The sequence below is a fragment of the Saccostrea cucullata genome, unplaced genomic scaffold (genome assembly GCF_032062105.1).
Source record: "Saccostrea cucullata isolate Sc308-1 unplaced genomic scaffold, CSIRO_AGI_Scuc_v1 ctg2622, whole genome shotgun sequence".
In the NCBI taxonomy this organism is placed as follows: Eukaryota; Metazoa; Mollusca; class Bivalvia; order Ostreida; family Ostreidae; genus Saccostrea; species Saccostrea cuccullata.
In genome coordinates, this window is record NW_026922155.1 from 86,664 (window position 1) to 105,000 (window position 18,337).

General features: G+C 32.6%; 1 protein-coding gene across 1 annotated transcript in view; it reads left to right on the forward strand.

The window, feature by feature from the left end:
* LOC134261286 (uncharacterized) overlaps positions 1–18,337 on the forward strand; it is a 77,991-nt gene that overhangs the window by 46,520 nt on the left and 13,134 nt on the right. Inside the window, 12 exon segments of the mRNA XM_062743725.1 lie at positions 719–811; positions 3,481–3,594; positions 3,742–3,978; positions 6,166–6,307; positions 6,871–7,004; positions 9,713–9,928; positions 10,037–10,258; positions 12,156–12,286; positions 13,475–13,671; positions 14,846–14,973; positions 15,131–15,268; positions 17,081–17,218. Of these exon segments, the coding sequence (XP_062599709.1) occupies positions 719–811; positions 3,481–3,594; positions 3,742–3,978; positions 6,166–6,307; positions 6,871–7,004; positions 9,713–9,928; positions 10,037–10,258; positions 12,156–12,286; positions 13,475–13,671; positions 14,846–14,973; positions 15,131–15,268; positions 17,081–17,218 (1,890 nt within the window).

Sequence of the window (18,337 nt, forward strand, 5' to 3'; positions counted from 1 at the left end):
TCTTCTAAAGAACCAGTGGATAGAAAAGCTGAAACTTATGTAAAAGCATGTACAGGAAGTTTTACTCAGGTGAGCGCTATGATCTACGAATCTCTTATATTTTAATGAAAAGCGCTGTCATGTTTAATCAAAATAGGTAATAACAAAGTAATGTACTTTCAAAATGTCATTTCCATCGGAAGCTAAGTCAGTAATGTACTCACTCCGTCGTGAGTTCAATTCTCGGCCGCGATTGACCTAAGTCGAAAAAAAATGGGTGGCAACTGTTCCTTCAACATGCACTCGGAATTTTGAAGTGAAAGTTGATGAGAGAAGACCTAAAAATCAAGACCCCATGTTACGGTAGGCGTTGGCACGATAAAAATCTCTCGCTATTCAATGGGCGTAGGTGCAGTGTAATGGTCAAAATTTGAAGCTTTTTGGTTACATCTCTTTATGAGTGAAATATTCTCGATTGGGATGTAAAATAGCATACAATTAATAAATCAATCAAAATGTGATCTCTTTCCTAACAAAAAATTACTCTGGTTAACTATAGTTTACAAAAGTTAACCTTAGTGAATACTTTGATTGAAAATGAAACCTTTTTTAAAAAACTTAAAGCCATATTATTTCGTAAAAACATGTCAATGATGCCATTATTTGTTAAATTGTGTAAATATACAAGACGCTGGCATTTCGTTGCACAAACTTATTATTTTCTTATTTTCAAATATAGATTCTGCAGCTTGTAACACAACACTGAAAAATTGTAGCAATCAGGGTCAGTGTGTTTTCCAGAACCATGAAGCAGTATGTGTTTGTGATGAAGGTAAAATATACATACTAATTTCCACTTTTTAGTCACTCAAGTGTTATCTTGTTTTCATTTATCATTGTTTGTCATCCATTATCATTTTAACATTTTCAGCTTTTTTCTCTGGATTTGCTTAAGCAAAGTCAATGGTAGAAGATTTATGAGTGAAGAGAAACGAAAATTGTTTTGCCACCCCTCCCCTTTCAGGATGTGGCTACATGTAAAACATCATTTCAAAATTAAAAACCTTTTTTTTAATTTCTGGACAACAAGTAGTCATACTGTTGTTTGGATTGAAGGAAGCATAGTGCCTCTACTAATATTGTGAAATTCATGGTTCCATGATTTTAGGCTCTGAAGTTAGGGTGAGGCTCACATGATTTTAAGTTGATAATGCATAAACCATTTAAAATGTTCTCTCCCCTTGTATATAAAGGAGAGAAACTAAGTGCATGGCTATGATGATCTAGGATATCTTTTTTTAATTGTGAAATTTGTTGCCCTGGGGTCAGGGCTGCTGGAGAGGGAGGCTCTATTGATTATGTTGAAAAAGTGCATAATTTCTTTGAAAATCTCCTTCTCTGTATTATCACATAAAGCAAGTAGAAAGATTTGAGCAAGGTTGTCTTTTTTTGTAAATATTCTGAATAACAGGTCCTTTGGTCAAGGGTTTTGGTGTTATAATTGGACACTATAGATGATATTTACGACTATATACAGAGTTATTATGAACAAAGATGCCTTTTAAAAAGTTCAAAATTCCTGGTTCAGAGGTTTGGGGTGTTAGAGTGGAACTTTTTTAAAAATAATGGTACAATTGCATTGAATCTTTTAAAATATTCAGAGGCATATTTTGGACACTTTGAGGCTTAAGTGATTATCAGACATTGTCACTTGATGCATTTCGATGCATTTCGATTCTCCGTAGTATGTCGACAGAATAGTAGGTCACCATGACATTTTTTTTCAAATTTTATGATTATATTTCAATATCTAAAATACTAATTGGCTTAGAATCATCAGTCTGTCATTTAATGCATCTTGGGTGCTTGGAATAAAACGGACTGAAAAGGAAGCTATCTTGACCTAGTTATGAATTTTTAGGCTACATCTAAACATTTCAGTCACGAATTGAGTTATGCCTTTAGTCACATTCCCCGGCCGGTGGTAGTAAACTGTTGATAATCGATGGTATAATCTGTGGTGTGAGCGATGCCCCACCATCGCCCTAGTAGTCCTTAAAATATCAGTCACATTTTCCAGCGATGGAGTATACGATGTGTAACCAATACGTGTTTTTGATGAAAATGGCGTGGTTGCCGGCCGGACTTACAAAGGCCCAGCAATGCATTGCTTATCATAGAACGATGTTCCAGGGTAATTTGCCGATGTATATTACATCATTAATGAATTGGTGGACATCGTTCGTATGTAGGTCGACTATTGGCCAATGTTTGATTGAACATCAACCGATGACCGGCCGATGTCCTTTGCCCACCACTCAACCCCCCGATGACCTCAGATTCAATGGACTCTTGACGATCCAACGGTCATACATCGGCCAGTCCTTGAAAAATGTGTTAATGATGGGTTGCCGATGAAGAGCGGTGTGGGGCATAGGTGGAAACAGTGCTGATTTTTAACTACAAATTATTTTCTACCGATGACCCCCACTGATTCGCAAAATAGCCTCAGTCACCGTCTGATTACTCTAGGTATTCGGCCGGCAACCACGCTATTTTTTATAAAAAAAAAACGGATCAGTTTCTCATCGTATACCCCATCGCTGAATAATGTGACTGATACTTTTGAGTCACTCAACTTTTTCAGTAAATTCATCTGGACTACTTGGAGTAGGTCAAGGACAAAGAAGGCTGTATGACATAATTTTGAAATTTAAGGGCTAGATCAAAATATTTCATTACTAACTTTGTAAGATTTATCTAACTTTGGAAGTTAATGCATCATGTTTCTTCGAAGTATGTTACCGGAAAGGTAACTGTGACTTTTAAAATTTTATGTTGATATATTTTTATTTCAGATTATATATAAATATTTTGGATCAATATTAATTTGCTTAAATCATCAAACTTTTTCAGTTGATGCATCTTTATGATTGTAGATCAAATAGTAGCTGAAAATTTAAAGATAGCCATAAAGTACCAAAAGTATCTCATCGTGATCTACTTTTCAATGCAGCAACTGATAAAGTTTAATAATTCTAAGCCACTGAGTAACTGAAATATTTAGATATAGTCATAAAATGAAGTAAGTTGGTCACGATTACCTACCTTTTAGTTGAAAAACTAAGAGAACTAAATATCTTCTGATACAATTCATCAAATTTATCCCAGTAGATGCATTTTTGGTTCTCGGGGTATGTCAACAGAAAAGTAGCTCACTGTAGGTCACTGTGATCAAGTCTTGGAATTTTGTGGATATTTTAATAACGTGATAATAATTATAATAATGAAAATATGGGTGAATGTACACCACAAGTCATACTATTGGATCAATACCATTGAAGTCCCCGCCCTTTTTTGCAGTAAACTCCTTGATACACAGTTTGTATGCATGATCTAGCTATGAAACTTTAAATTGTTTTTTGTAATTTAGTGTAAGATGTTTTACTACATGCACTTCCTACTTTTTATTATATTGATTGAAATGTGTTTTTTTAACAGGATTTAACGGTACTTCGTGTGAGACTACTCTTGATGTTTGTCAATCAAATCCCTGTTTTAATGGAGGAACCTGTGTTTCAAATGGCAATGGCTTCAACTGTATTTGTCCCTCATGTAAGTTAAGGGCCGAATGCTATCATTCGTTCACTTCCAACTCTTTCAAATGTATGTTTGTTCGTTTGAAAAAGGAGACAAAAACAATGAATTCAAAAAAAATTTATATGCGAGATATTGATTTAATGTCTTCCTTTGACTTTGTAGTGGCAAATTGCACAATGCAAGCAAAACCTGGCAGTTATGTTGTTGCTGATGACAAATCAGAAAATCCAACAAAAAAGTCTCTGGATTTTTGTAAAGAAGAATGTCTTCAAGATGTCCAATGCAAAGCTTTATTTCATGTCAATGGCTTCTGTTATATCATTAGACAAGATGCTACTCCAGAGCCCTACACAATTGATCCTGCTATCTACTTCTACAAAACCTGCTTATACAAATATTGTAAGTGTGAATATGCACTGAGTGAGTAATTAAAAAAATTTCTTTTTTAATATTATTTTGATGGTTTGTCCTATTTACAAATAAATGAACAGATGCACGTTGTATTATCACCTTTTGTAATTTTGGTGTGGAAATAATCCCTTAATTAATTGTTTAATCCGTAATTACTATTGTCATGCTTATTTTTTTTTTTAAATCTTGACACATACACACGCAATAAGCATACATACACTTTCCACACATGCAATGAAAGTTGATATAAGAAGAAAAGTGATTTTAAGAATGAATTGATAAGCAAATGTTTGATCTACTGAAATGATCAGAAATTTAAAACTTTATGGACACTTAAAATAATTATGATTAAGGGTGGGATATAAATATGGGATCAAATTTTATATCGTGCTTAAACAAGGATAGTTAGCTTAGTAAACCATGACAATCTTCATTTGACTGTTTTCGATAAATATAAAACACAAATTTTATTATACAGAGGCCTATCAATATTTATTTTATTGATGTCTAAAGTTTCATTCAACTGATTTAAAGTGATTTAAATGTATTACCCAAATTTGTGTATACGCGATTTCACTTATAATACCTTATTTCGAGTATTTTCTCCAACCTGTTTAAAGCAATATGAGCTGCATTTTTTTTAAAATCATTTTTTTTTTTGCTTTTAAAGCGTGCTTTTATGATGAAGCTGTTTGTAATTTAAAACAAAGCATTAATAATATTTTTAGAAGTATTATAAGATTTCTGAACAGTTTAATATATAGTATTATATATATATAGGATCTCCCATGGTTTGTGGTTTGATATGATTTTTATCCAACGAGTTGTGTGTTTTCTATTTGGCGAGGGGATAGAAAACACAAAACGAGTTGGATAAAAATCATATCAAACCACAAACCATGGGAGATTCTTTTTATCACATATTTTTGTTCACTATAAATGTGTGTTTTGTTTTTATTTCTAATTCAAAGTTCCTTTTCGGTTATTTCGGACCAAATAACGTCATAAATAATATAACGCGGTATGAAATAGTTCGTACAAAAATAAAAGAAAGAAAACATTTAATCGCTTATTTTTTTTGATTCATGAATAAAAATTGTTAAAATATATCAAATAAAGTGAAATTTGACAAATTAAGTCATTCTCTCTATCATACATATGTATTTGTTTATTTACATTACGTCACGCGGTGTAGGAATACCTAGTGTTGATATGAAAACGATATCACATGAGATATATCAACGGAATAAAGGGGAAAATATGTGATAAAATATATATATTATATATAAGAATCAATGTTGTACATGATGACAATTAATAAATTTTGCTTCAACCAAAGCTTATAGATTCGTATATGAAATTGAAGACGGATTTTTTTGTTATTTCCCGATCATGACAATGAGCACAGGGCGGTTGTGTGACTGGTCGGCTGGGGATCATTCTTCCATGGCACCTGATCCCACCTCTGGTGTTTTAGAGGTCTGTGTTCGCTCTGCTCCTATTTTGTATTGTTTTAAGGACTTTTGAACTTGAATACCATTCGTTATCTCCATATATAATTCATAACTTAAAATGTTTCAACATCAAATTCCTGACTTCAAATTTGCAGCTCATATCGCTTTAAAATCATTATATGTATTGTAACCATGGACTAGATTTACAACATGGTAACGTCAAAACAGGCCGTCATGAGTTTCTCAAAATTTCTCTTCCTACAGATTCCACACACAGTCTAGCCCAAGGTCAACTCATTAAGAATGATTCTTTATCACTTGAAATGTATTATCTTTACAGTTGTATCTGTAGAATAATTTTGTTTGAAAATGTTTAACTATTTTAATAACCTAAATGTGCTTTCATAAAATCAGCATCTGTGAAATGCCTATCAATTCCTATGATTTATTAACCCTTTTTACTACTTTTACTCAGTTTTACCTTACCATCCGTATGTTCACAGATGGTATTCGTCTGATTCAACATTCTTTTCATTCTAATACTATTTGTGACCATTACACATACTTTACAGCTTGCTTCTCAAATATTTCTTGCTCCAAATAGCATTTTCAAAAATACGAAGGGGAGAAAGCTTTAACTATTGTGACTCGGTGAGCATTGCTTGATTAAAAATTTTTATTTTAACAATTTAAAACATTTTATCTTGTTGTATATTGTTAGTATATAGTGGTAACCAGTGTGAGACAGAATTAGAAGATCAGTGTACACCAGACACTTGTAGTTCACATGGGATGTGTCAGGACAGAGCGGGAGAGGACCCTGTCTGTCTATGCCCTATTGTCGGGGAGTACTCCCAACCAAAGTAAGTACTGCATGACCACAATTAGATTTTACTTAACAATGCTTATTCCCCCCCTTCCCAAACAAAGCTTAAAATAGGATATGTACCATTTTGTTGCACTCATCTATGCAAGCCTCAGTCTGCGTCTCTGCATACCTGCATACACGTGTCTCTGACAATACTTGTTTATGTAGTTTCAATGGACCTTTCAGTCTCAAAATTGGTTCAAAGGTAATAGGTAGGTTACCAGGGGGTGAAGTCTAATTTAGGGTTACGAGTAATTATTATTTCATGAAAATATTGATGACTGTTGCGGTGCATTTTGATCTTAAAAATAGTTTGACTGTACATCACAAGTACTAGTAGTTTGAAATTAACTTATATGTTTCGGTTTAAAATCACATAAACTGTTCAGCAATATCCATCATCATTGCCATCAATTCATAAATTCTGTATTACTTATCAACTTCTGAAGAAATTAATCGGATTTTTAGTCTTAGGGCTTAACTGCTGATATAATGTGAATGAGGGTATGGATGTTCAAAAAAAAAAAGACAACCAACATACATATATATACATTGTAGATGTGACTTGGTACAAAATCTGTGTGATCCTAACCCTTGTCTTCATGGGGCTGAATGTCGATCATGGGGTGCTGTCAGGAGACAATGTATCTGTAAACCAGGCTACTCAGGAGTGAATTGTTCTGTTGATATAGGTAAGTAGCAAAAGTCACAGTATATACCAGTATATACCAGTATATTTTATATGACAGATTCATGCGAGTATTGTCCTAGTGGGCTTTATAATTGAAAATTCTTTGGTATGAACCTTCTCCAAACACTCATTATACCATCGTCTTCAACCTTCCTCAAATTATTTATTTTCTCCATCAATAAGTCTACTCTGCTCTGTTTTATTTATTTATTTTTTTTTTTTGCAAATATCAAAACAAAATTCTTTGATATAAATGAGCATTTATTGTAATGCCAAACTAATGAAACAAATATTACAAAAATTACATATGACCATATCTGAATATATCCTTTATAAGGATAGGGAATAAATACAAATATGACTAGAAGAATTTGCAAAAAAGATGGAAAAACAAACACGCCACAAACTTGTCGATAACTAACAAGTTATGGACAATAATTAAGAAAAAAACCAGAAGTCAGGGGTGTAAGTTGTAGATCACATGCAGTCTGTTTTTGAGCATCCCGAGATGCATCATCAATGCAAATTCAGTCACCCTAGGGCATATAGTAACTAAGAAATGGACCTGCTTAAAAATTTGAAACTGGCATTCAGGAAGTGAAGGTCAGATGCAGCATCAAATACCCCATACATATAATATTATTCAGCACATTTGATATTGTCCATGGATATTATACTAAAAACTCCGAACAGAACATCAAAAGAAGCATACTAGCAAACTAAATATTTCTATTATTACCAAAAAAAATTTATCTGCGCTGATAATTCATCTGCACCTATATGTATTTATGCCACAATATGGCAATTTTAGAGGTATTAGGCATCGAAAAAATAAACTTTGTTATTAAAACCTAAACCAAACTAGATGGTCAACTTTTTTTGAAATTTCACAATAACTTTCATCTACTTGACTGAGGAAGAAATCTCTAGGGCAGAAATACAAAAAATATGGGGAAAATGTGATAATTGGGCTCTTTTCCAACAAATTCCCATAAGGTCCAATTGTAAAATTTGACAGCTTTTGAGATGGCCCGCGAAGAAATCGGGTGGTAAGCATTCGATTTTTAAATCCTAAAACAATAAATATAACAGTAAAAATTAATTAACGAAAAATTATCAAAATCCCTAGGGTAGAAATAATTAGACTCGGCCTCGTTAACAGGTATGATTCCTCAATCCAAGTTTTTGCCCCGTGGGGATTCGGGTTAGAATAGGTCCTCAGTACCCCCTTGCTTGTCGTAAAAGGCGACTAAATGGGGGCGATCCTTCGGATGAGACTGTATAAAGCGAGACCCCGTGTCACAGCAGGTGTGGCACGATAAAGATCCCTCCCTGCTCAAAGGCCGTAAGTGCTGAGCATAGGCCTAAATTTGCAGCTCTTCACCGGCAATGGTGACGTCTCCATATCGATATCTATCTATTAAATATTCTGGAGAGGGACGTTAAACAGTATACAATCAATCAATCAATCCAGGTTTTTCGCTTATCTGGATGATTGCTCTTTAACACGATAAGCATTTATAATAATAAAAACTGTAACATTTTTATTTTCTGGTAAAATACATGTACCTGTATATGCAACTTATGATCCATAAATAGTAGAGTGCTGACATTTTAACATATAAATGGGATGTTTCCATTCTCTATGTACAATATAGGTAAAGGTAATATTGGGAAGTCCAATGTTAAATATTGTGACGGTATCTACTGAATCCTTGATTTCTTTAATCGACACAATATTTGAAACCACCATTTAATTTTCCATATTTTAGCTCATTTTATTCTGTGATCCATTTCAATCATTCTGTAGTTTTTTTTTATAAGATTGAATGATGTTTTTGTTTTTGGTTATTTTTTTTGTTAACGCATACTTTAGCATATTTACATAGTAACGAAAGGACTGTCTTTAAGAACAGCATCACAATTTTTTTTAATACATCAATCAATAAATTTAAATAAAACATTATTTTTAGTCCAATGTATGATGCCATATTCTTCTTGCTGGAGTCTGATAGACCATATTTCAAACCATGTAGCCAAAAAAGGGATTGAATTTCATTGATATTAAAGCCATATATGGCGTAACTGATCAAAAAAATATATTTTTGAAAAATACAAAATTAAGTAAAGAAATATAGTTAATACATTTAAATCAAAGCTTTTCATACAATTCTGAACATGGAGAACACCTCGTTTCATCTAATAATACAATTTTATCTTCTCTGTAATGTGTTATTTAAATATTTTGTATTTTCTTCCGAGTCGGAGAAAATATCGAGAATCCAAACTAAATTGTGATATCTTTATAACGCAATTGACTTAGATTTTGTAATTTACGGAAAAGTTCTATCTTTATATAAAGTAATGATACAAATAATAAGGTCTTATAATTTTAGTCTAATAATTTTTATTGTACATACGCCATATATGGCTTTAAGTATTGTACATGTATATACAGATGTAGTAAGTTTAGAAAAATAAATGTAAGGAAAATTTTGGCCTACATTTATATTTTTGTACTACCTGTTTCTCAACCATTTCTCTCAAATAATCATCACTTTCACTGTTGAGTGATTGAGGGAGAATTATATACTAGAAGTTGATAGGAAACTTGTTTCAATTTCAAAAGCCCTCACTGATAGGAAAATGGTATTATTAATTATATTACATTCAGTAATACATGTACAGGTATGTAACAATATGTTTTAGATGATTGTGGTTCCAACACAGATGGATGCTTATATAACAGTACATGTAAGGATGGAGTTGATAGCTACACATGTGATTGTACATCAGGATTCAGTGGCAGACATTGCCAGGTCACCAAAGATTTCTGTAGTGGATCACCTTGTCCTAATGGTGGCTGTGTGAATGACTACACAAAACTATCACACAAATGTTTCTGTGATTACCCATACCAGTTAGGTAATTTGCCATACTCTTGAAGATATATTCTTCATACAAATTTTCTCAAATGCAATACAATATTGATAATCCTAGAACATTCAGTACTCTTTTAATTTCATATCACAGGAAATAATGGTCAATGTGAAAAGGTGGATCTATGTAACAACACTGACTGTAATAATGGAACCTGTAATTCACTGACTGGGAAGTGTACCTGTGATACAGGCTTTGAGGGTTCTAATTGTCAGCACAGTGTGGATGACTGTAAGGACATGCCTTGTAAGAATGGATCAACGTGTATAGATGGACACCAAGACTACAGTTGTGTGTGTGTGTCAGGATTTACTGGTCAGTGTTTGGGTTGTATAATGTAATACATCTTAATAATTGATATAGATCTGTATGATAATAAAATCCTGCATAAACGAAGAAGGTAAGGGGGCATCATGGTACATTACAATAATCGAAATACAAATTGCAATATATCTTATTATTTCAAGCTTTTACATTAACAGGTTTCTTAATAATTAAGTGTTTTAGGGAAGAAACAAATATTTAAGCATTTCTTTATATAAAAAAATCCTATTGTAGTGACTGTATTTATAGGTATTTTCCAAAATCAGGTTTATATCAAAATGAAAATTAAATTTTGTATATTTAAAAGATTTCAATTAGTTCTGTCATTACTTCACTGCAGAAATACTCTAGTTTGAAACCAGAATACAAACCACAAAAAAATTTATTTATGCATAATTTTGAATTGGTGTATCTTTTTGACCATTACGGGATCATAGTACTTTAATGTATGTATGTATTGTTTCACCCCCTTGTAAATGTCATATGGAAAAAGGAATGATAAAGTTTTCTTGCTTATAAATATGAACTGTTTAGAAAACAAGAGTCCCATGGGCCTTTTAGGTCACCTGAGCATCATGCAACAACTTTATAATGATTGACTTTGGTTCATGTTTTAAACTAGATGACACCGGAACCCCTGACCTTGGGGTCATAAAATTCTCAAAGGTATTCTTCCACATCATAACTATGTTCTTAGTTTATTTAATACCCAGGAACAAAGAAGAAGATTTTTAAAGAAATAATCTATTTTCACAATATAATCAATAGAGCCCCGCCCAAACACCAGAACCCCTGACCCTGGGGCCATAAAAATTTACAATTTTGGAAGAGGCATTCTTGTTCATCATAACTTTATACTTACTAGTTAGTTTATTTAATACTCAGGAGCAGAGGAGAAGATTTTCAAAGAATTAATGTATTTTCACTGTATAATCAATAGAACCCCGCTTTAACACCAGAACCCCCGACCCTGGGGCCATAAAATTCACAATTTTGGAAAAGGCATTCTTGCTCATCACAACTATATACTTAGTTCATTCTTTGAATACCCAGGAGCAGAGAAGATTTTCAAACAATTTCTGCATTTTCTCTGTATAATCAATAGACCCCGCCCTAACACCAGAACCCCTGACCCTGGGGCCATAAAATTCACAGTTTTGGAAGAGGCATTCTTGATCATTATAACTTTATACTTAGTTTGTTGAATACCCATCAGCAGAGAAGAAGATTTTCAAACAAACTCTGCATTTTCGCTATATAATCAATAGATCCCCGCCCGAACACTAGAATCCTTGACCCTGGGGCCATAAAATTCACAATTTTGAAAAAGGCATTCTTGCTCATCATAACTATGCACTTAGTTAGTTAATTTAATACCCAGGAGCAGAGAAGAAGATTTTTAAAGAAATAATGCATTTTCACTTTATAATCAATATAGCCCCACCATAGCACTAGAACCCCTTACCCTGGGGCCATGAATTTCACAATTTTGGTAGAGGACTCAATTGTCATTACATACATGCTAACAGTTTGACTGCTTGATGTCCAGGAGTAAAGAAGAAGATTTTTAAAGATTGCACTAATTTTAGTGGTTTTGGCCCCACCCCTCAGGCCCCAGGGAGGCAGGGACCATTGAATTCACAATTTTTGTTCCCCTTCATCCATAGATGCTTTATGCCAAATTTGGTTGAAATTGGTTGGGTGGTTGCAGAGAAGAAGCTGAAAATGTTCAAATGTTAACACACGACGTACGACGCACGACGACGGACGAAAACAGATAGCAATATGTTACCTTAGTTTACTCAGGTGACCTAAAAAAAAACCTAATTAAAGAATTAGTAGTTTTAGAAAATTTGGTATAGTAGAGTGTTTCATTTATTTCCTTTAGGAAAAAACTGTGACATGGACCAAGCGGACTGTCCAGGTTCCTGTAACATGACAGCTACACGGGTCACTATAGATAAATTCAATGAATGTGAATGTCTGTGTAAGCCAGGATATACAGGCCAAAACTGTACAGTAAGATCGATTCACCATGTGACTTTCGCCCACCATGGATCTTGAATCAGTTTTTTTTAACGTTTTGGCTTCTTCATATGAATTGTAATCATCAAGAATGAAGCATCTATGAGTGAAGAGAAATGGCATTTTTAATTTTTTAATACAACATAAAATTCTGGGTTCACGACCGCTTTGTGCTGCACTAATTTATGTTCCAAAAGAGATTGTCATGTTAAAAATTATTGATTTGAGACTTTCCAGGTAACTTTTTGTGGCAAACCAAAGTTTATTTTTTAAGGTTTCGTCTAAGGTCAACATGTCTAAAAAAAATTTTTTCAATAGCTCCAAAACTGTGTGATATAAAGTCAAAACGTATACAGTTTATAAATATATCATTGATTAATGGATAAAAAATATCACTTCATAACAAATATTTTTAAAAAAAATATCTTTTTGAGAAAAATTGTATCAGAAAATGTGCATATTTAAAAATATTGAAAAATGCACCTGCTTAATTCTGTCTTTTTTGTGAAAACCATCATTGCAGAAATAATATATGTTTATCATTGAAGGGCAAGTTGAATGTGAATTGTCTCTGAAAGGCTGTTATTGAAAGCCTGACATGTATAAAGATAAGACCCCTATAGAATCCGCCATTTGCAATGTACTTTCATAAGTCTTAACATTTGGACAAAATAAACAGGGAAAACAACTTTCTAGAGGCTATTTAAGTCCAGCTTGCCCTTCATTGATAAACATATTTTGTTTCTACAATAATGGTTTTCACCAAGAGCGCGGAATTAATTAGGTGTATTTTTTGAAAATATATGCATTTTTAAGAAGAATTTTTCTTAAATAATATTTTTTCCAAGTATTTTTTTATCAGGTGATACTTTCTATCTGTTAATCAATGAAAAAATTATAAACTGTAAAAGTTTTAACTTTATACCTCACATAGTTTGGGGGCTATTGTAAAAAAAAAATAAATTTTTGTACATGTTGACCTTTTGACAAAACCTTAAATTGTTTTTTTTTTCACTATGTGAAATGAGCTGTTCTGAACAAAGCATGACTGCGCGCATATGTATTTTATCTGCAATATCTGAGACCAATTTTAATTCTCAAATAAATAAACAAAGAATGCTTTTCGTTGTTTTAATGATTACTAAGAAAAATTCTGTTCTTTTAATTTTGAATTGAATAAAGGAAGAGGTGGATGAATGTGGCAGTTTTCCTTGTGAACATGGAGCCACCTGTACTGATATGCTCAATGACTATCATTGTAACTGTACTGAGGGCTGGGAAGGAAAGAACTGTGACCAACAGATTAACTACTGCCAGACTACCTCTACAAAGTGTCAGAGCGGTGATTGTTATAACTTAATAGATGACAGATACTGCCGGCAAGTACCCAATTAAAACAATTTTAAGAAAATTATCTATTAAGTTTTTCTTGTATCTAAAAATTTTTAATCATAAAGAACTTGGACATCTGAATTTTAAATAATTCATGTACATTATTGCACTTGCAAATATTTAAAGTGATCAACCCTTTTTAGAAATGATACAGAAGGTGTTTATTAGTGCCCCGTAATCGAAGATTTGGGTGAATATAGTTTTTTTAATCTGCTTAACCGTCTGTCTGTTTGTCCGCAGAATCTGTAACCTTGCCCATAACTTTTGAATAGGTGAAGCTATGACTTTTATATTTTACATATGTATTTCTTGTGATAAGGCCATTTTTTGGGTATCAACATAATTGACATTTTGACCATGGAGATTGACCCATTTTTGTAAGAATTTACCAACCTTTAATCTCGGTCATAATTTTTTAACTGTTGGTGCTAGACTTTCATACTTCACGTGAATATTCATTCTGACAATACCTTTTAATGGATATGAATATATATTTTTGACCTTGCAATTTAAGTTTAAACCACTTTTGAAAAAACTTATTTTTTTTATATTTTTGTTTGTTGTTTAACGTCCCTCTCCAGAATTTTTCACTCATATGGAGACGCCACCACTTGCCGGTGGAGAGCTAAAAATCGTTTTGTACCAGCACCTTAGCTGCGACACAGGACCTCAATGAGATTCTAACCTGCGACGTAAGAATTAAGTCTTTACTCCGCGACTCTTTCCACTGCGTCATGCAGCCGACTGTGGTGAATCATACTAGTAGGACCATATATTTTTAGACTTCAACAAAATATTTTTTATTTGGAAGATTCGTTATTTATGCAAAATATCTATGAAGAATTCTACATATTCAGCAATATTTGTACTGCAATATGTTTTAAATAAGTCAAGAAATCTGATGACAGAACTTAAAATTTGAAGAGCATACATTAATAAGTAGTATATGAAACATGAAAAAAATGATGGACTAAATTTTTTCTAGTTTAAGGTCCTCATATCATCCTTAAATTTGGAGACGACAGTAATATTCCACATATTTATAATCAATTTGTCAGGAAAATAATCTGCCCAACATGCCTCTTGTTTATATATTTTATTGGTTGAAATCAAAGGAAAACTAATATATGAATAATTGTCCTATGGTTTGGGTTTATATAGATGTAATGCTGGTACGAGAGGTGAGGCATGTGAAGATATTCCAGATGTGTGTAATGTTATTTCCCCGTGTACATCAATGGGCATTTGTCAAAATGCAAATGGAACAGCAATATGTTCCTGTCAAAATAGTGAGTAATTTTTTTAAAAGATGGTACAAAAAGCAGGTAACAGTAAGATACATTCGTTTACAAGTAGATTTTTGTCTTACTACACAACTATATTTTTTCTCGTGTTTGCGTTTCATTTCAATAAGAAATTCCAATGCATATTATTTCACTGTTTCAGACTATTCTGGAGAATCCTGTGAGTTGTTAAAAGACTTTTGTACAGGAACAACAAATTGTTTGTATGAGGGCATGCCTAATACAGGAGGAACATGTAAAAATCTGCCAGCTGGAGGCTTTAACTGTGCTTGTCAAACGGGTAGGGTCATGTCATGGTACATGTATATTACGATAATCTATGTTGGAATTGTTACATACAATGAAAGCTACACACTACTCAGAGTTACTGAAATTAAAGTATTTTTTGTGAACAGAGGAATCCCTCTTCTAAGACAATAAAATAGGGTTAATTAAATCAAGACTGTGCTGCAAAAAGAGTAATATTTAAAAAAGTAGAAATTTTAAATGACACATGCAAAGTTCGAAGTCTTCATTTTTTTTTTGTTTCAAAAAAGGACAAGTTTCAAAACCTTAAAGAATACTTTTATGCAGAGAGAAAAAGTATCTTAAAAGAAATACATGTTTTTGACACATTATATGACTTAAGAATTTTTTTTAAAATCAAACTTTTATAAATAAAATGGAAAGAACAAGTGCACGTATGGGCCCCGGTAAAATGTGAAAATATAAACAATCAAATTTAGCAAAATTTTTCATCTCAAATCATTAATTGATATCTAAACCATACGATTCAACAAATTTTACTGCTGAAATCCTCGAAAATACAAAGAACAAAACTTTACAATGTGGTAGGAGTCAGCCGACATTTGTGATTTTCTATAGTAAATCGAGAACGGTCATTCATCTCAAAGCTTTTGTTAACTATGAGCCTAACGTTGTGCAAACTTGTGCGAAAAATAAAAGACGCATTATACATTTATAAAACTTGTGTGAAAGTATGAAATTTGCACACAATTAGACTCGTACTTAAAATATTAAAAATGTATAAAAAGTACAATGTTTTTCCTATAGCAAGTTAGAGCTATTTACCTGTATGACCCATGTTGAACCCCCGTATGGAATAAAATATTTAAAATACTAATAGTCACGTGAGTTCTACCCAGGTAAGTGCTCACTGTAAAACAAAAGGCAGGTTTTGTATCAGTAAGTCAAGGTCGTGCCGCTTAGAGATATTTTTATGTATTTGTTTTTTTAGAACACGAGAGAGTAAAGAAAGATCAGTGTCGTTCATAAAGTGTCAAACATTTTTAACCATCATGCTAGATAATGAAACAGGTATTGAAAGCCACCTATAACACTCCTTTTTAATTTCAAATTAAATGAAACTATTGTATTTTTTTCAAGTGCAAGAAATTTCATTTGAAAAAGAAAGTTTTATGTAGTAAAGGTGTAGTAAATTAAAAAAAATAGCATATTATGTTATAATCCTTTCAAATACTTAATAAAATGTATATTTAATTCACATATAATCAATCTAAAAATGTTCATAGTCATACAGTTTCTGTAAACCATGTTCAGTAAACATCAAAGGATCAAAAGTTAATTAGAAGGTCACCATGAGTCACTAAGAAGGTGTACAGGGTATACACAGGGACCAGTAAGTAAGTGTCAATCAAGTTCCAGCATCCAATGATGGATCTTCAAGCAATTGATTGACAGGGCTACCCAGACCAGGTATTTTTGGAGGGGGTGCTTAAAATCTCTGCCTTTAATATGCTTTTTGATTAGGAATATCCAATAGTATCTAACTATTACCAATAGAGACCAATTTGGTAATATATTCTAAAGTAAAATGGCACATAAAAAGGGTCCGTTAAGTATTGCGTAAGTTCACTTGTCCTTTTCTAAAATCTGAAATATAGTGCAGAGTTTGCTGTAGGGATTATAGGGAAAGTACTAGTATCTTAATTTATGCTCATTTTGAAATACTTAGCTGAAAATACCTCGATTATATGAACTAAGAGTATAAAACTCTTGATATCATAAATAATAATAGTAAGAAAATGTGAAAACGTCGACTTTCTTCAAAACATTAATTCTTTTTTAATAGGCTACTCTGGAGGGACTTGTCAAACTAAGGTTACCCGCTGTTCCACCTTGAATTGTGGATCTGAAGCAATGTGCAATGAGGAGATTGGTTGTTACTGTCCAGAGGGAAAAATTCTCACAGAGAATAAAGTTTGTAAAAGTATGTATCTTGTTTTCCGATAAGTTTCTTTTGCAAATTTTGTATTAATTATCAAATATAGTCGATGGAAATTTATATTTTGACTTTGTAACAGACAGAAAAATTATCCTCTTGTGGTGAAGTGAAATGAACTTGTACGTAACATATAATAAACTCTACAATTAAGTGACCTCATGTTGAAAATAACTCCTAATTCCACGTACCTACCCCCTAAATATGTGTTTTGTTTAACACCTCAGTACACATAGCTACTATAATCGCTTAAATTTACTTTTCTGTTACAAAGAAGGAAAAAATGAAATCTCTTTTACATTTAAATCAGCTAAGTAGTCATTATTTCCAATCTTCAATTGGAAATCAATTAATTAAAATTCTAGTTCCAATTATGTACATAAAGTCTGTACCAGCTACACCATATTTAAATCTTTTAAGGGCCTTAGTTTTGATTACACCAGTGTCTTATGAAACCAATCAAAGAGTTCTATAGTTAGAATTCACAATCATAACTGGTATTTAGTGGGGAAATAGAATTGGTATTAAACAATGCTTTCTTTGTGAAATATGGAGATATCAGACATTATTTATGCTAAAAGTGCGCTTAAATAATACAATTTGAATTAATAGTTGCAACAATTTAAAACAAACAATAAAGCAGGTTATGTTAATTATATCTGCAGTTGTTAATGCTTGTATTAACAAAAAAGACATTATATTGTTTATATTTACAATTGCATCTATAATTATACAAAGTGGTTAAAGGTATGTTAAACATTGTTTTATTGATCCACATGTTACTTTGGGGGAAGAGCCAATTTTTTAAGAAATCTTGCGCACAAACGGCTGTAAGGATTCTAGCTAACTCAGGGATGATCAATTGATTGTGTGACAGTTAGATTAGTTTGATTGTTAATTGCACGATACATTGGTTTCTAGAGCATCTTATTGTAGAGTCAGGGGCCCATGTTCGATACCTCGTCTGGCCAGTCGTACTTTTCTTTTTTATAGTTACATTTTGTGCCGTGACCAGAATGTGAGAGGTTAAAAGACCTGCAAGATAAGAGCCGGGGTTAGTGTCTTTAGAGGCAAAGTTTATAAGGAGGGTAGGAATGTGGCATATTG